The following is an 18176-nucleotide window of genomic DNA, read 5'->3' on the forward strand; positions in this document are numbered from 1 at the left end:
AAAACATTCCCCTAAAACAGCGTAGTTTAAAAGCAAGATTAGCTTCTCCAACAGAGCAAGATTTACCTGATGAAATACAGGCTCTTTCAAATTTAAGTAAACCTGGAAAGATGAAAAAAAGAGAAATCATTTGCAACAGAGAACGACCATAACATTATTCATGTAAATACTGCCAAAACTTGTTCTGTTACAGTCAAGACACGAGTGTGCTATCCATGCACCATTAAAGTTGATTAAACAGTCGAAGTTTCCTCTGGCAAAACCTGAGCTTTTAACTGTGGAATTACTTTAAATTAAAAAGCACAAATAGAGGCATTAACATCTTAAATCTCCTCATTTAACAGAGTTGCAACACATACAAAACCAATTAAGATGCAGAAATTACCAGACACGTTCTGCATGTGCGTTGCAAGAAGAAAGCCTACGCTACTTTGATTTGCTATTATTAATGTTTTTGACAAAGCTTTACCGCTTCAATCCACCTCACAAAAAGTCTTCTGCTCTAAAAGTGAGAAGGGCACTAGACCTTAGACATAACACGCCACAAGTGTAAAAAATTTTGGGGGGCACAGAAAAGAATAGGCAAGTATTTTGAAGGCAGAAGATGACCTATAATACTTCTTTTCTTTTTAAGAAAAGGCTGTCAATAAAAAAAAAAATGAAGAAGGTTCCACCCGTGGTTGACAGCCAGCACAAAACTCATTTTATTTATAAAAGGAGCACACTACACCGAGGAAGTGCATCAAGTTAACCATGACAGTTAAAATTTTTCTCATTTTTTTAAGAGCTAAGTTCTTTTTTTATTCTGGCTGCTGTTTTCAAACTCCAGTCAATACCCTGGTCTCTGGATCACAGTTCACTTTTTGCAGTCCGTTGAACCAGATTATTCTTATTTCTGCAGGTGAATTAAAGTAAGGGAAGCTCATCCAAGGTCTCATAACAAGTCAACGGTGACTGTTTTTCTCACATTCTTATTTATTCTAGCAACTGGATTCCTGCTTTTCTTCTTCATTTCAGAATAAATGATGCGGTGGTTTAGATAGTAAGGTTTCAGGTTTCTCTGGCCAGCACGTAATTTTCCCAACAAAAGAATAATTTGTTCTTTTTGAATGGAAGCGAGAGAGACTCAGGGAACACACTGCCTGAAAAACGTTTGTTCTCTGGCAAGAAAACTGTCAACCTACAGGTGAAAATGCCGTAGGAACTCAGAAAAAAGGTACTTACTATGCTGACTACGAAGCTGTACGTTATTAACAAGAAAAGCAGTGGATAATTGACTGTGTTCTTGTACTTGAAACATTCATACCTGGAACAGAACATAAAGGAAAAGCGATAACATTCATCACTCTACCACAGAAAGGATGCTTTTTTCAAGGTATATTATCACAAAATTTGTGAGAAAATTGATCCAAATGAGTCTTAAGCCCCTCAAGAAATTATAGCTCCGCCAATAAAGACGTGTCATTTCTATATAAAAATTCACACTTCTACCAATAAATGTTTTGGTTTTTTTTTAAATCTAGTGCAAAAAAACCCAATAAACTCATGCATATACAAAAAAAACCCCCAGTCACTGGAAAGAGTTTGGGAAGCAGAAGGGTTTTCAGAAGGTGCTTAAGGGGTGATAATGGATGGCAAATTAGAAATGAGTTTAAAATGCAATACAGCTGCCAAAAAACATTACATCTGTGAGCTAAAGGCAGCGTGGGAAAGGGACTGCCTTACAACACAGTGAACTCTAGAGATCTGTTAAAATGCAGATTGTTTATGGCTTTACTACAGTCACAGTGCAGTAAATTTGCCAGATTGGGTACTGGTAGAATTGGAAGTTAAAAAACAGCTAATTGCTCCCAGTATGTAAAACAACTAATTAAAATTAGCTTCACAATCTCTGCACTACACTTCTGTCACAGCTGCAATGGAATTACACGCACACACACGTCCCAGACCATATCTCCATCAGAAAAAAAGGTTCAAAAAACTCAATAAAAACTAACTTTGAGACGGACAAAATCCTTAGGGCTGGAGGAAGTTGTCCATGTAACTCCAAGTTACATCCACCTAGATTTTTTTGCTTATAAACTTTTGGAAACAGACACCATCATGGATGAATAGAAGGAAACAAAGAAAAAAAAAAAAAACATGTAGGAATATCTGGGGAAAAAAATATCTACAAGACAGCACCATGTGCTACATTGCAAAATGGCTTGTCAAAGCATGTAGGAATATCTGGGGGAAAAAAAATATCTACAAGACAGCACAATGTGCTACATTGCAAAATGGCTTGTCAAAGTAATTGCACAGCTTGAGAGTCAGGAGGATTGAAGGATCTATAAGGGAATGTCCTCTGCAGAACCACCCGCCACCTACCTTCAAGAAAACCAAAATGATTATTAAAGGCCTCCTAAATTAAACATTAGCTCATTCTTCAGAACATCTTAATTACTACCAAACACACATACACAGGATCTTATTAGAGCTCTAAATGCAGCACCAGACTTCAGTGCTTTTGAAGATAATTGAGTAACCATCGCACAAAGTAAGCACCATTACTTTTTTTCAAGCAGATTTTTATAGCCACTTCTCATCCTTTTCCCCAATCACATTCAAATCAGACAAAATAAATGCAAAGGCAATTTCAAGGAGATAGCTCCAATGGCCATATTTCCACTAAAAGAAGCATTATGATTCTGGTCCTGAGTTTGCACAAATCATACTAATGTATGAATCACAAACCCACGGTAATTTCCACAGACGGGGGTTTAGTCCTCCAGCATCCCATCTCCACTGTGAGCTACCAATAATCTTCACCAAAGGGATTCCAATTTTCATTGGCTGAATATTTGATATGTTCAAAAGCAGAAAGACAATTTTCTTGTCTTTTTGTCTGCAACAAGTTTTTATCATTTGGATTTTTCCAGGGACAGAAGAAATCATGTTAAATCCAAGCCTTGCAGGAAGAGGCAAGAAGAAGGCAACTTAAGGTATCTTTACAGTCGCCAAAATGCTACATTTCTCCCAAAATAAAATAGGGGGAAACATCCTGCCACAGTATTAAGCTGTCATGCATGTTCCAAGACATTCTCCACAAAACATGAACTCAGCTTTTCATAAAAATCTTTTTTTTTTTTCTTTAATTTTCCATAGAGCGAAAAGCAGGTTTAACCAGAAATCTGAAATTTGCATTTGGGGTCAGACTACATCATACAAATAAAGCTCAAATAAATTACAGGGTTGATAATTTTGTAGGTGTTGATTTTACTTACAGAGTAACACTGAACTCTGGTTGCATACTACACTCTTTAAAAAGATTGTATTTTTCTCCTGCTAAAGAAAAAAATGGCGAAACATCTCTAAATCAGCACAGAGAAGGATTAAAACCAGGCTGGGGCTCTAATGGCCAAATCATAATGCTGTACCTCTGGCAAAACCCAGATCTCACCAAAATTAGTAGAAGCTTCAGTGTCAGCTTCACTATACACCAGATTGGGCTTCACAGATTTGACATTTCAAAAGTTAATATTCCATAAATATTTAGGGAAAAAAACCCAAACAAATACTTACAGGCAGTAGACAAACACACAACAACTGTATATCATTGGCAGCTCATCCAACAGCTACAAAAAGCAGAGACATCAAAACTTGAAAACCACTTTTAACTCACAGGCATTAAGTTAATTAAGTAGAGACAAGTCTTAAGAAAACAGTTTTTAAGTCATTTGAGATCCCCACCTTCTTGACTGTACTTCAGAACGCAGCAGTGTCAAAACCTATCCAGCTATTGAAAGTCTGCTGCATTAATAAGCTTATTAATCTGAATCTTTTGAATATTATGCTTCATAAAAGGCCACGCCTTCAAAGAATCATGCTGGTTTTGCTGTTCAAACCTCTTCAAACATTTGTAAGAATTAGTTTTATAAAGTCATAGCGAATAATTCCACCCCATTTATAGCCTGTTCAATATAGCCAGTAGCATTTTCTTATTTTTGTCCAAACTTCACAGAGAAACTCAAATATATTTTTTTTTCCATAACGTTAAATAGAACTGGACCCCATTAGGAAGCATGTTTACTTCTTAATTTTGGAAATTTCTTATATTGTTTTAATTCAGAGACAAGTTTTCGGGCTTGTTTGTTTGTCGTGGGGTTCTTGCTGTCCTGTCCCTTCCCTCTCCCCAAATTATGACATATAATATATTTTCTTATCTTGTTTTAATTCAGAGACAGACTTTTGGGCTTGTTTGTCGTGGGGTTTTTGCTGTCCTGTCCCCTCCCTCTCCCCAAATTATGACATATAATATATATCTCCCTATATATATGCCATATAACATTTTATTGTCTTAAATATGTTTTATGCTTTGGTAGAAGATTGTTGTGTTACAGCTGAACCAGTTACTTCTCCAGGAACTTGCCACCTTAATGGAGATGGAATTAAAACAGTAATCGCAAGAGAGGTGATTTCTCAAGAGCAGGTATGTTCAAAATTACCATTTATTTAGCATTAGAGGGAAAAAGAAATAATAGCAGCATCATTTTCTTCTAAAATTTTTCTCATGAAAGAACATTAACTAATTTCTGCTCATAAAGTTAAACTTACCACCTTTTATGAAGGACTGAAAATCATAAAAATGCAAAATCATACAAACAAATTTTGAATTCTAGTATGTTAAGCAAATATTAATAGTTGGGTGTCTTAGAACTGTTAAACCAGGTTTGACTCTTTCCTCTTAAAAAACAAGAACTGGACGCAAACAAGATTCTAATCTTTTTTCCATCGTTGCTGTGAACGTTTTTCATGGCCCTGCCTGTACAGAAATTACCTCCTACTACTGGTACCAGGCACTTAACACCTTCACCATCATGTTTTTCTGAATAATGAAGACACATTAAGAGCAATCCCAGCTTACACAAACCCTTTTATAAAGGCAGCCTGACTGCACTTGGTTTGGGAGACCCACAGTGAGCCAGATCCAACACCTGATCCAGCACACAACGAACCTTGCAGAAAAAGGTTTAAATCCCTGAATCCATGGATTACAGGGTCAGATACGTGGCACAAAAAAAGTGTGAGGAACACAGATGGCACCTGAAGGTAACTGATGTGTTAGGTGGCACCTTGCCATCCCATTAGTTTATCTTTGCACGGATGCCTTAGAGAGGAAAAAAAACAGAAGCAATAGCTGAATTTAATAGTTATGATAAGTTCAGTGACATGCTTTATCAAGTCTGATAGGAATTAGCTGCAGGAATAATCATGCTGCTCTTTGAGAATGTGAGTCATTTGAGGCCTCGTAAAAGAAAAAGGGGGGGGAAAAGAATAAGAAATACAATACAGATTTTTTTTTTCAAATTTGGACAGCTGATTACACTCAAGTTCATGTGCTGGCAGCACTTCAGGGACGTAACGGTAACATCAAAGAGCCTCTCAAAGGATCTTAGTTAGAATTTTCTTGCAGAAGACAACGGGTTCTGTATCCAAAGGAAGTAATGCTTCCAGAAACACTGTGAAAAGCACATCTGAACACATCTGAACAATGAAGAAACATGGATAGGACACTGGGTGAGCTGATTTCGCCGGTTAAATTAACATTTTTGGATTCTTGAGGAATGCATGATCAAGCAGATTCCCGTAAAAACAAGAGAAAAAGAGAGATGATCACTTCAGAAATAGTAAAAATACTTTCAAGAACAGAAGCTTTCACATTTCTCTTAATATTAACAATATGAATTGACCATTTACAGTATTAAGAAACAAATGTAACAAAAAATAAATCTCTTTGAACAGCTATCAATGCTGACGTTTAATCGTAACAAGAGACAGAGTGAAGGAGAAAAGATTATTTACTGGTTGAAATGTTTCTTCAACGGTGATTCGTGAGCCAGCAATCAGCCTAATTATGGGCCACTTGCGGATTTCGCTTGGCTGCCCAAACAATAAGTGTACTTTCTCTGCCTCACACGAAGATGACGGAAAAGATGATGCAAGACGTGCCTGCTCCTCTCTCATCTGCTTCTGCCCACCCTTTACCACAGTTCAGAGGTCCCTTAGTTGTTCTGATGCAACACCAGAACTACATGGCAAGTAGCGTCAAAGCGACTTGGATTAAAATAGCCTCTATACACACACACACACAAAAATCTCAAAAACAAAACAAAACAAAAAAACCACAAAAAAACCCACAAGAATGTTTTAAGTCTGGCTCATTTTAACGATCAGAGTTTCAGGGTGGCCTTGCTCACCTCTGCATCAGCACAAGAAAGAGGGATTTGAAACTTAGAGAGGCAGGGGTCCATCTCGTCTCCCAAGTCACAGGAGACAGGACAAGGGGAAATGGCCTCAAGTTGCACCAGGGGAGGTTCAGGCTGGATATTAGGAAACATTTCTTCACAGAAAGGGTTATCAGACATTGGAATGGGCTGCCCAGGGAAGTGGTTGAGGCACCATCCCTGGAGGTGTTCAAAAGACGGGTTGACATGGTCCTCAGGAATATGGTTTAGTGATTTTTTTATTGCTTATTTCTCTTTTTTTTTTTTTGTCAGTGTTAGGTTGATGGTTGGACTAGATGATCTTTAAGGTCCCTTCCAACCTAGACTATTCTATGATTCTATGAAACACTGAGAAATGAGAAGGGTGAAATTCAAGGCAGTTTCACCACTGAAGAGAATAATGGTAAATCACACCTCAATTTGGGAGGGAGTGGTGAAATGGATCTAGAAGCCACCTTTTTCACGCCAAGAAAACAAGAAAAGCCCCAAATATTCTCACGTGGTGGCAACACTATGCTCCATGGAGGCCGACAGTCTCCAGTACACTTCAGAGATAGAAACCAGAGCATCATGGAGGCAAACATCACCACTGCCATTCAGTTTAAGTTTCAGAGACCTAACATTTGGCGTCCACGTATGCAGTGTCTCAAGTCCCATTATGATCAATAGAAAACCAGGACTCAATCCAGTTGCATCGGCAGAGAAGTCTATGCCATCTGAGATGCTCTGTCACCTCCAGTACAGCCACCCAAGACAGTGACCTCCATGGAGACTGACAGTCTCCAGCACGCACCAGAGATATAAACCAGAGCATCATGGAGGCAAACATCACCTCTGCCATTCAGTTTAAGTTCCAGAGACCTAACATTGGTGTCCACGTATGCAGTGTCTCAAGTCCCATTATGATCAATAGAAAACCAGGACTCAATCCAGTTGCAACAACAGAGAAGCCTATGCCATCTGAGATGCTCTGTCACCTCCAGTACAGCCACCCAAGACAGTGACAGAGGGTCTAAGAGACCTCCACCCTTGTGGGATGGCAGCTGGAGGCCAGACAGAACACTCACAGGGTCTAAAATGAACACATATATTCAGAAAAATGAATATTATTCAAGTTAAGACCATCAATGGAGTCTGGAGAATGATTAAGCCCAGCTGACTGGCTCTTCTAAACTCCAGTAACTTCACTGTATTTCCACTGACTAACGTGGGAGCACAGACTTCCAGCACACACCTTTCTTAAGGTTTCTTAATTTTGAACCAAATCACACTTCACCCTGACTGATTCAAAGGAAGGGCATTAATATTATTGAAACTTTATCTGTATAAAATTACTCTGTGGAATTATTATTCTTTCTTTTTCTCTAAAAAGACTAATAATGATTCTTGAATTTGAGAGTTTTCAATTATACGAACAGTAAGTTCTTGGCTTTACCTACATATACCATGTGGTCCCTCTTTGCCCTTGCACAATATTTGGATTATAAGACTTCAGAGGTTGAATTTTTTGGATGAAATACAAATGTCTACAGAGTAGGTGTTCCCACCCAAGCTGCTTGCCACAGATGCCCATTATTGTCAGCGGAGACTATAATTTAATCCTAAAGTAGAAGTCTAAAAAAGGGGTCAGTTTAATCATGCTGTAAGACTGTCTCCTTTTTTTTTGGTGTTAATTATACACAGACCCCAGGCTGACTAGCGTAGGTGGAATTGGTTTAAAGACTTCAGATGTCTTGAAATGATGTGAATCCAGCCCACATGTGCACGCTGTTGGGACTTCACGCGATTTTGTCTGTAGACCTGAGATGTCCTTGAGACAGATGATCCTGGAAACCCTTCCTAGAAGTATCCAGTGATCATGTTGTGGTGCTGCCAGGGTTGAGGGGACATGCAGAGGCAGCTGACCAGGCAGCTGATAAGTGGAGTCAGGTTCCATTTGGGAAGATAGGATTTCCTCAAGGTTTCCTCAAGCCAACACCAAGGCATGGTCTTGTATTTAAATAAGTGAATTTGGATGCGAGTGCAGGCTGTGGCTGCCAGCCCGAGCAGCGAAGGCGTAGCTGTGCTGGTGAACCACAGTGACAGATACACCTGCATTCAGTTTCCTAGCATCAGGCTGAATTTGTTAGCATGACTTTTCAGTTAGTTATCTCGTCTGAGGCACCTAAAAAGACCTGATACTCAGAAAACACTATTCCTTCCCAAGACCATTGACTCACTGATGTTACAGGGAGCTGCCAGGTCAACAAACCAGCTTGTCTGTGCCAATGGATGCAATTCCAGGGAAGGACAGGCATATAAGTGTGTCTAGGCTGGAGTGTAGGCTTTGAAGATCATCTCCTACCCATCTGAAACATCTCTCACTGAACATATGAGTCCCTCACTGTTCATTTATTGGGTGCATTTACTTTACTGGCTGGTAAGACCTGCTGCCCTGTCCCTGGTCTGATTCAGACCTTACAGCCCTTCTCCAGGGCCTTTGGTGGACCCTGAATTACAGATTCATAGAGTTATAGAGTCATTTAATTTGGAAAAGACCCTTAAGATCATTGAGTCCAACCATAAACATAACACTGCCAAGTCCACCACCAAACCGTGTCCCTCAGCACCACCTCTACCTGTCTTTTAAATACTTCCAGGGATGGTGGCTCCACCAATTCTCTGGGAAGCCCGTTCCAATGCTTGACAACCCTTTCAGTGTAAAAGTTTTTCCTAATATCCAATCTAAACCTCCCCTGGTGCAACTTGGAGCCGTTTCCTCTTGTCCTATCATTTTTTACCTGTGAAAACTGGGGCTTATCTTTCATGCTGGGACTCCAAGTGCCTTATGAGAAGAAAGCTCCACATTTCAGGAGGCCATATTTCAGCTTGCATAGATGGAGTAGAGATAGTTCAGCTCAGAGGTTAGGCTTTGAATCCTGGCGTCTTCTGCATCTCAGGACATCTTCCACATCCCAAGACATCTTCCACATCCCAAGACATCTTCCACATCTCTGGAGCCTTCATTTCTTCATGAGGCTGTGGTTTCCATCCTGCATATCTCCTGCCATCCATCAGCCCTTCCTGGTTTAGAGCTAACATCATGCAGGAGCTCTCAGGATGGCTTACATTCTCCATGTGCGTTACCCTATGGATGGAGAACAGGTCGCAGTGCCCTGTGACTGAAAACGACCCTGCTGAACATCTTCTGCCAGTGCAGCCAGGGCAGGGGGAACCAAAAGGCCTTTCCTTCAAGACAGTTTCTTTACATGAAAAGGGAACTGTTCACTGAAACAGGAGAGCCTACGACTTTTCCTTTGCTTTTTAATTTGAAATTGAAATTTGCAGTGGAGAGCAGCCATTTCGCAGTGCAGCCTGTGTTAATCAATTGTCCCACATAGCGCTTTTTAATTAAACAGACAACTGGAGTGAATTAGGGCAGGGACAGATGCACAGGGAAATTTGGATTGCAGATGATCGTAGGGCGATGCAGTGAACGATGGCAGTCGGGACCTCTTGAGTCTGTCACCATCTCAGCCACAAAACCTTCTGTTTGACCTGGGGCACGTTTGTAGCCTTGAGTCTTTACATATCCCTCCCCTACACAATGTATAGGTCTTCAGGGTAACTTTTTACATGGTACCTTCCCCTAGGGACTGAACTGGGACTTGTGGTTGCTGCAGTGATACAAAGATTTTGCAAAAATGCTGTAACACCACAACTGTTAAAAATATTCTGTGTGCAGGTAGGAGATAGATAGTCACCTAAAAGCTCTCCCATAGGATAATGAGGATAAAGCACACTGAATCAGATTGGTTCATGGTTTCAATCCACTAAGGATTAATTGATCTCTACCCTTCTGATTCAGAGCTGTTTATTTAGTACGTCTTTGCTTTGTGCTAACTGGGAATGTGTTTTTGCTTGCATTTGGTCTAAAATTGGTTACCGGTAAATACAAAAGAGTTGCCAAGAGGAACATTTCAGCCAGAAATTCCCTGCGTTGGGACAGGACCACTTGTGACAGTGGTCATATTAATGATGTGATACTGCTGGAGTATTTACTGATTGTTGGATATCGCTCTGTGAAACCCAAATGCTGGTATGGGTTCTTGAACAGACATTTATTAATCTAAAATTGCGTAAAAATTCTTAGAACTACTTTTTGTTTGCACTGAAGACCAGCATTTACATCTAAGCTCAGTTCTATTGAGCTGGTCAATGTAGAATCATAGAATTGTTTAGGTTGGAAAAGACCTTCAAGATCATTGAGTCCAACTGTAAACCTAACACTGCCAAGTCCATCACTAACCATGTCCCTCAGCACCACATCTACATGTCTTTTAAATACCTCCAGGGATGGTGACTCAACCACTTCCCTGAGCAGCCTGTGTATAGGTAGTTTCTCCTGCCAAAATTGTGTGGTTTGACAGAAAAGACAGAGCTGAGGGGGCCAGGACATTCAAGATGGGGTTATCCACTCATTGCACTGCATGGCAAGTCAAGTGACCAAAAGACCAGAGCTTTGGTCTCTGATGCCCAGTCTTATACAACCTATGGCACATGTTCTTCTGCATGTTCCCTATTCTGCTGCTTCAGATGTTCTTTCAGGATGGTCTGTTGGTGGCCACCATGTGAGCCCCAGGTCCTGGGACCGTCCTTCTCACTCGCCACCATCATCTTAGAGGATTTGGCACCAACGTCCCATGTTGCAAAAGAGCTGAGTGAAGTGGGGTTTTGCTACATACCATATCTCAACTCAACAGGGTTGGCTGAAGCAGTTTACTGGTTCCCAAGTCAACCCCTGCTTCTCCTTGCCAGTTATGAGATTAAAACACCAGTAAATTCTGTAGGACTCTTGTTTGTTTGTTTGCTTTTACAGCCAAGATAGTTAGAAATACACTCAAAAATTCAGACTGAGGGTCCTCTGTATTCACACAATCCCAAGAGCTGGGACTCCCCCGCTTCCAGCCCTGCCTCCTCACCTTCCCGCAGCGTAGGATGGAGAGTAGCACAGAGGAAGATGAAACCAGTGAAAGGCTCAATAGGTGACAATTTGGTGACTCATATTTGGTGAATGCCTCACAACCAGCTTTACATGGGACTGCAGTTGCTTCAACCTGCTTTGTGTCTAAGCCACGGTCCCTTCTGCTCCCAGAGCCAAGTGTTGTGCTTTGTGAATCCAGGCGTATCAAGAGACAACTGCCTTTTGCTATTTGCAGCACGTAAAAATCAATATGCCACTTACATATCCTCTCTGACTGTCATCCCAGACACTCCTGCTCTGCTATTACGTGCAGAAAGTTTGCCTCCTTCAAGCAGAAAGCTGTCTATTTTCTGCATGAACGCGAGAAATGCTCCAGCTTGATGGCCCTGTCTAAATTACAGGTGCGAGAAAAAGATTTATGAAGAATATTACAGGATGGGTGGCTTGTGAAAACGGAGTACTGGTCCCCCATGAGCAAGAGTATCCTTTCTATTTCCACAGCCCTAAGCTTTTACGGAGAACCAAGTTTTGACCATACATCTCAACTGTAAAGTGTCCATAGAACTCTGTCTTGGAAGTGTGGTGGCACAGGTGAGGACAAGATGAGATCCAAGAGCCAAGAATCTCTCTGTTCTATCTGATCTGCAACACAGTAGACTATTTTGGGGCTGAAAAGCCAAGCTGTTGTGCACAATATATGAAAGACACCGTAGGACACAGGGGAAAGATGAATGGAAAGGGAGCAAAGGAGAAAAAAGATGGCTGGAGAAATGATTGAGAGTGCCCTATGGAGAATGAGCTGCTTTGAAGCACCTAATGGCCAAAACAGCACACGTAGACACCTAGTTTAGATATCCAAGTCTTGGAATAGACTGCCATTCAGTTTAAGTTTCAGAGACCTAACATTTGGCGTCCACGTATGCAGTGTCTCAAGTCCCATTATGATCAATAGAAAACCAGGACTCAATCCAGTTGCATCGGCAGAGAAGTCTATGCCATCTGAGATGCTCTGTCACCTCCAGTACAGCCACCCAAGACAGTGACCGAGGGTCTAAGAGACCTCCGCCTTTGTGGGATGGCAGCTGGAGGCCAGACAGAACACTCACAGGGTCTAAAATGAACACATATATTCAGAAAAATGAATATTATTCAAGTTAAGACCATCAATGGAGTCTGGAGAACGATTCAGCCCAGCTGACTGGCTCTTCCAAACTCTGGTAACTTCACTGTATTTCCATTGACTCCATGGTAGCACAGACTTCCAGCACACACCTTTCTTAAGGTTTCTTAATTTTGAACCGAATCACACTTCACCCAGACTTTGATTCAAAGGAAGGACATGGACCTGTTGGAACTGGTCCAGAGGAGGCCACGAAGATGATCAGAGGGATGAAGCACCTCCCCTATGAAGACAGGCTGAGAGAGTTGGGCTTGTTCAGCCTGGAGAAGGATCCAGGGAGACCTTATAATGGCCTTCCAATACCTAATGGGGGCCTACAGGAGAGATGGGGAGGGACTCTTGATCAGGGAACGTAGTGATAGGATGAGGGGTAACAGTTTTAAATTGGAAGAGTGGAGATTTAGATGAGATATTAGCAAGAAATTCCTTCCTGTGAGGGTGGTGAGACACTGGAACAGGTTGCCCAGAGAAGCTGTGGCTGCCCCATCCCTGGAGGGGTTCAAGGCCAGGCTGGATGGAGCTTGGAGCAACCTGGTCTAGTGGGAGGTGTCCCTGCCCAGGGCAGGGGGTTGAAAGTCAATCAACTTTAAGGTCCCTTCCAACCCTAACCATTCTATGAATTTCCTTAATCTTCTCAGATCTAACGTCCCTTTAGAAAACAGGAAATATCAAATCCTTATGCCCAGTGATTTATTACAGAATGGCTTCTACTTGAGAATAAGAGAGGGGAAGACTCAACGGCTGCTAATCAGAAGGCACTGACTTCAGTATGAATGCTACAGGTAGGTTTAGATAAATAAAAAATATAATAGAAAACATCAAGATGGAAAAAAGGATACAATAAATAATTCTAGTCTATTCTGCTTGCTATTAAGCCAAAACTGTAGGAATTTTAAAATAACAACTGGACTAAAAAGACAGTATGATTTCCCAAGGGATAAAGTGTCTTCTACGAAGTTAGCAGCTGATTATAGCTCTTATTTTAGCTGCAAGTGTATATTCCTGTATATCTACAGGTAAAAAATATCTAATGAAACAAGACCTGCACTACTCTTTTGCCAGACTTAAGGTAGAATTAACTCATGTTATATGAGTTTCATCTTGTCAAGATGAAGATATACTGAGATAAATAAATAAAATGATTCACAGCTACTTATCAATACTCACCTGCATTTCATACTTCAGGGTCATGTGGAAGCACCAAGATCCCAATCCCACAGCTGAAGGCAAATCAAAACCATGGTTAACATAAAAGTCTACATGAAAAACTTTCAGGTACATTAACTTAATTGCATGAACTTTACTGGGAAAAAAAAAATTAGAACATTGGCATCCCATTTCAGGGGCAAAATCCTAATTTTCCACATCCTTCTACTTTACACTTTACTTGCCAGTGATGTCCTTGAGTTTATGTTTTTTCGGGGGTGAGTGTCCTCTTTCCCTCCTCCCAATACTGTCTCCTATGAACTGGTGTAACCTCAATGAGATAATTTAATTTTTAATTTTAAGTACATCAACATTTATCTGTCTCAATCCTTCTCTAATGCAAGGCATCATTCAACTGCCAGTACTCCTGAAATTCTGTGATATTTCTGCTTATTGTCCAGTTTTAAATGGTAAATTTTATAAGGAGCTTTCTGCCAGCTCTAGAAGCAGAAACGAATTGCTCCTAGAACTCAGAACCAGAAATTCGTGATAAACAAACAAAACCCCATGCAGTATGGATTCGTTTTGTGAAACGAGATCACCATTTCCAAGCCTTCCTCTTGGAAGCCTATCTTTTTATGTAATGAATTTTATTTCTTTGAAATATTTTATTTTTAAAGTCTGAATTTACTTCTGAAATTAATTTAGGAGATATATACTTTGCCTATATGTATATATTTATGAGATAAATACTTTGCTTTTTCAGTTAGACAAGGACAATGTGTCTCGGAAGTTAGATTTCACTGTTTAGAGCAAAGCTGGTTGAGCATTTAATGTAACATTGAAAGCGATAAATGATATCAGTTAAACAGTCTCCTTAAGAACCAGTACATTTTTATTTTGCAAGAACAAGTACATTATTGTCATGTCTTGTTTCCCTTCTTGTTTCAGATCCTAGTTTCAGAAAAAGCCAAGTAATTTGCACTTGAGCCTTGATCGCAAGGTAGTTCTGTTGTGCTTTTCTTCAAGAGCACAACCTTTTCTACACACAGTTTTTAGGACAAGGAACTGCTGGAGAGGGGACAGCAGAGGGCTACAAAGATGATGAGGGGCCTGGAGCATCTCCCTTACAAGGAAAGGCTGAGGGACTTGGGACTTTTTAGTCTGGAGAAGAGAAGGCTGAGGGGGGATCTGATCAACACCTATAAATACTTAAAAGGTGGGTGTCAAGAGGATGGGGCCAGTCTTTTTTCAGTGGTGCCCAGTGGCAGGACAAGAGGAAATGGGCACACACTTGAACATAAGGAGTTTCACCTAAACATGAGGAGGAACTTCTTCACTTTGAGGGTGGCAGAGCCCTGGAAGAGGCTGCCCAGGGAGGTGGTGGAGTCTCCTTCTCTGGAGACATTCAAACCCCACCTGGACACATTCCTGTGCAACCTGTTCTGGGTGGCCCTGCTTTGGCAGGGGGGTTGGAGTGGATGATCTCCAGAGGTGCCTTCCAACCCCATAGCATTCTGTGATTCTGTGATTTCCCTGCTGCACAAACAGCCCTCTACCTAAAAAACTCTGCATTTTCTAAAGGATTCCCAAGACAGTTGATAGACAAGTCAGGAGATGTTTCTTTATATGCTTTTAGCCTAAAATTGTGTCTGTTACACTTTATGAAATTAAATACCTAAGCATGTAACTTTACTGAAACAATAAAACTGTAATACAGCTATATTTAAAGACACATCACTAAATACTCTAATATCATTAATTCTCTGGGAAAATTGAGCATGGTTGTCTACCAGAATATAAACAACCGTATGCACTTCTGGAAGTTCTCACTAATTTGTTTTGCTTCTGAAAAATCTTCCCAAACAATAAGTAACAACTGTTTTTCACCTTCATCGAGATTTTAATGAGAAATTCTCACAGCCATTTTTCTACATATACAGAATATATTACAACTACTGCTTGTGCTGAAGAAAAAAACCCATTAAGATCATAATTTAAACCATACAATCCATTATCCTGGCTGTCACTGTGATTTCAGTATCTTCATTATATAAACTCTTACAATTTGTAATAAGTGTAATTTTCAAATATGAGCAAAATCATTGCATAAGAAATTTCAACTGATTTTAAATTAACAAAATATATTGTTGGGAGGGTGTTAGGTTTGTTGGTTTTTTTTTAGGGGAGGGGGTTGTTGTTGTTAATGGGGTTATAAATCTCAGTGATCACCTACTAAACTCCCCCCCTTCCTCCGACATGATTTAAAGCAGTTATTTCTCGATTACTTTTCCTTTCCAGTCTTTGCAAAACCCAAAAATGCTGCAGATGTTAGTGTTTCAGGTCATTAAGCCCATTACTAGACTTAATTTCTAAAAATAATAAAAAAGCCTCTTGCTCCTGGTGTAATGATCACACTTGGAGTTTCTCTGATTATGAAATTGTACTGTGCATTGGAGAACGATGCTTAAGCTGTATCGTCTTGTATCTTGATGGAGCTCATGAACATGGTCAAGTCTGGTCTTTAAGTGCTTTCAGCAGGTAACCCAGGATGTTACACAGCTAGAAATTATATGAGTAGGTTATTCATCAGGTGACACTCTCCCTCTCAAGACTCCAGAGACATTTCCTCAAACACTACTGTGGTTAACTACACAGAATAGCTTTTTTTTGAAGAGATGATTTAGATGAAGACTAAAGAATGAAATATAATTCTTTATGTATCACATTTATATCTGCTTATTGCAGAGGAACAACTTAAGGTATGTTTTACGTTGCAGAGGGATAACAAAAATATTTTACATCAAATAACTTAAGAACCAAGTTTCTGGTTGGCTATCTTTGGTGATATCTTAACACAGCTTATGTGATAGCTTAACACAGAACTGGAGTGTTGGGGTGGAGAATGGCTGGAGAGCAGCCCTGAGGAGAAGGACTTGGGAGTGCTCATGGGTGAGAAGCTCAACATGAGCTGGCAACATGCACTGGCAGCCCAGAAAGCCAACCCCATCCTGGGCTGTGTCAAGAGAAGTGTGGCCAGCAGGTAGGTCATGGGAGGTGATTCTGCCCCTCTGCTCTGCGCTCATGAGACCCCACCTGGACTATTGTGTCCAGCTCTGGAGTCCTCAACAAAGGAAGGACATGGACCTGTTGGAACGGGTCCAGTGGAGGGCCAGGAAGATGATCAGAGGGATGGAGCACCTCTGCTGTGAGGACAGACTGAGAGGGCTGGGGTTGGTCAGCCTGGAGAAGGCTCTGGGGAGACCTCATAGCAGCCTTCCAATATCTGAAGGGGGCCTACAGGAGAGATGGGACTCCTTCTAAGGAAGTATAGTGACAGGATAAGGGGTAAGGGTTTTAAATTGGAAGAGGGGAAATTTAGATATTAGGAAGAAATTCTTGACTGTGATGGTGGTGAGGCACTGGAACAGGTTGCCCAGAGAAGCTGTGGCTGCCCCATCCCTGGAGGGGTTCAAGGCCAGGCTGGATGGGGCTTTGAGCAACCTGGTCTGGTGGGAGGTGTCCCTGCCCATGGCAGGGTGTTTGGACCTGGATGATCTTTAAGGTCCCTTCCAACTCTAACCATTCTATGATTCTAACCATGTAAAAAGCTTCACAAATCTGTTTAAGAAGGAGGAAGAAGGAAACTGCATTAAAAGATGATGAACTGAACTGCAGCAGCTGAAGCAGAGTCACACTCCGCCCCACTAACATCACTATTTAACTGGTAAAATTTGGCAGAAGGGAACTAAATAGCTAATACCCCACTCGCTGGGCCAAGACCTGGGCTCATCAGAGCTGCTGCTTTGTGGTTCAACGCAGGGTTAGTGTTCGGTGCCAGAAACCTTGCAAAGGAAAAAGAGAAAACACCTATCACATGCCAAGGATGGCAAGGAAATATTAATTTCCTCTGCTATGCCCAGAGCACACTGCCTCTTTCTGTCACACTTTAACTTGGAAACTCACAAGGGGCTTGACACGTATTTGTCCCCAATAAACAGCGGTTTAATATTTAAGCTTAAATGTCTTCACACGTAGCTTCTGCCTGCAGCTCTACTGGGATGCAGTTACCTTTAGATACACTTCTCATCACATAACTCGAGGATGAAGACATTTCTAAGGAATAGTTACTTCACAAAAACTATCCCTGCACTGAGACTTTCTGCCAGCTTTATACTTTTCAAAGCACGGGTTAACACAGTCACTGCAATTAAATCAACACCATTTCCCCTCTAACTACTGTAACTCACTCTTCACAGAGACTACAAGTCACTCAGCACTTTTACACCAACGAACCTCTCAAGTTACAGGGGTTATACATAAATTACGTATTCAGCACAGAACATGCATGAAGTTACAACATTATGAGATCTGAACAGCACTTAAAGAGACTGAAAATGCAAATTTAGCTGCTATTTGCAGACTAACATGATCTTTTTTGTCCTGCAGCAAATACGACGTGTGGTTATTGCATGTGATAAAGCAGTTGTGTTAGCAACTATGTAAGTGTCATGAATCTGCAAACTTTACTTCATACACAGTTATTTCACTGCACTTCAACACCAGCCAAGCAATATCCATGCTAGAAATGATCTGCCATTATACATAAGATCCAGCTCCA

At 40.9% G+C, this 18176-nt stretch overlaps 1 protein-coding gene across 1 annotated transcript in view; it reads right to left on the reverse strand.

Moving 5' to 3' along the window:
* ACER3 (alkaline ceramidase 3) overlaps positions 1–18176 on the reverse strand; it is a 69842-nt gene that overhangs the window by 23403 nt on the left and 28263 nt on the right. The window contains exons 3-6 of the mRNA XM_014947107.1: positions 13577–13629; positions 3565–3617; positions 1225–1306; positions 67–102 (exon numbers count right to left, since the gene is read on the reverse strand). Of these exons, the coding sequence (XP_014802593.1) occupies positions 67–102; positions 1225–1306; positions 3565–3617; positions 13577–13629 (224 nt within the window). The remainder of the gene's footprint in view (positions 1–66; positions 103–1224; positions 1307–3564; positions 3618–13576; positions 13630–18176) is intronic.

The sequence above is a fragment of the Calidris pugnax genome, unplaced genomic scaffold, assembly GCF_001431845.1.
Source record: "Calidris pugnax isolate Ruff unplaced genomic scaffold, ASM143184v1 scaffold121, whole genome shotgun sequence".
Lineage (NCBI taxonomy): Eukaryota > Metazoa > Chordata > Aves > Charadriiformes > Scolopacidae > Calidris > Calidris pugnax.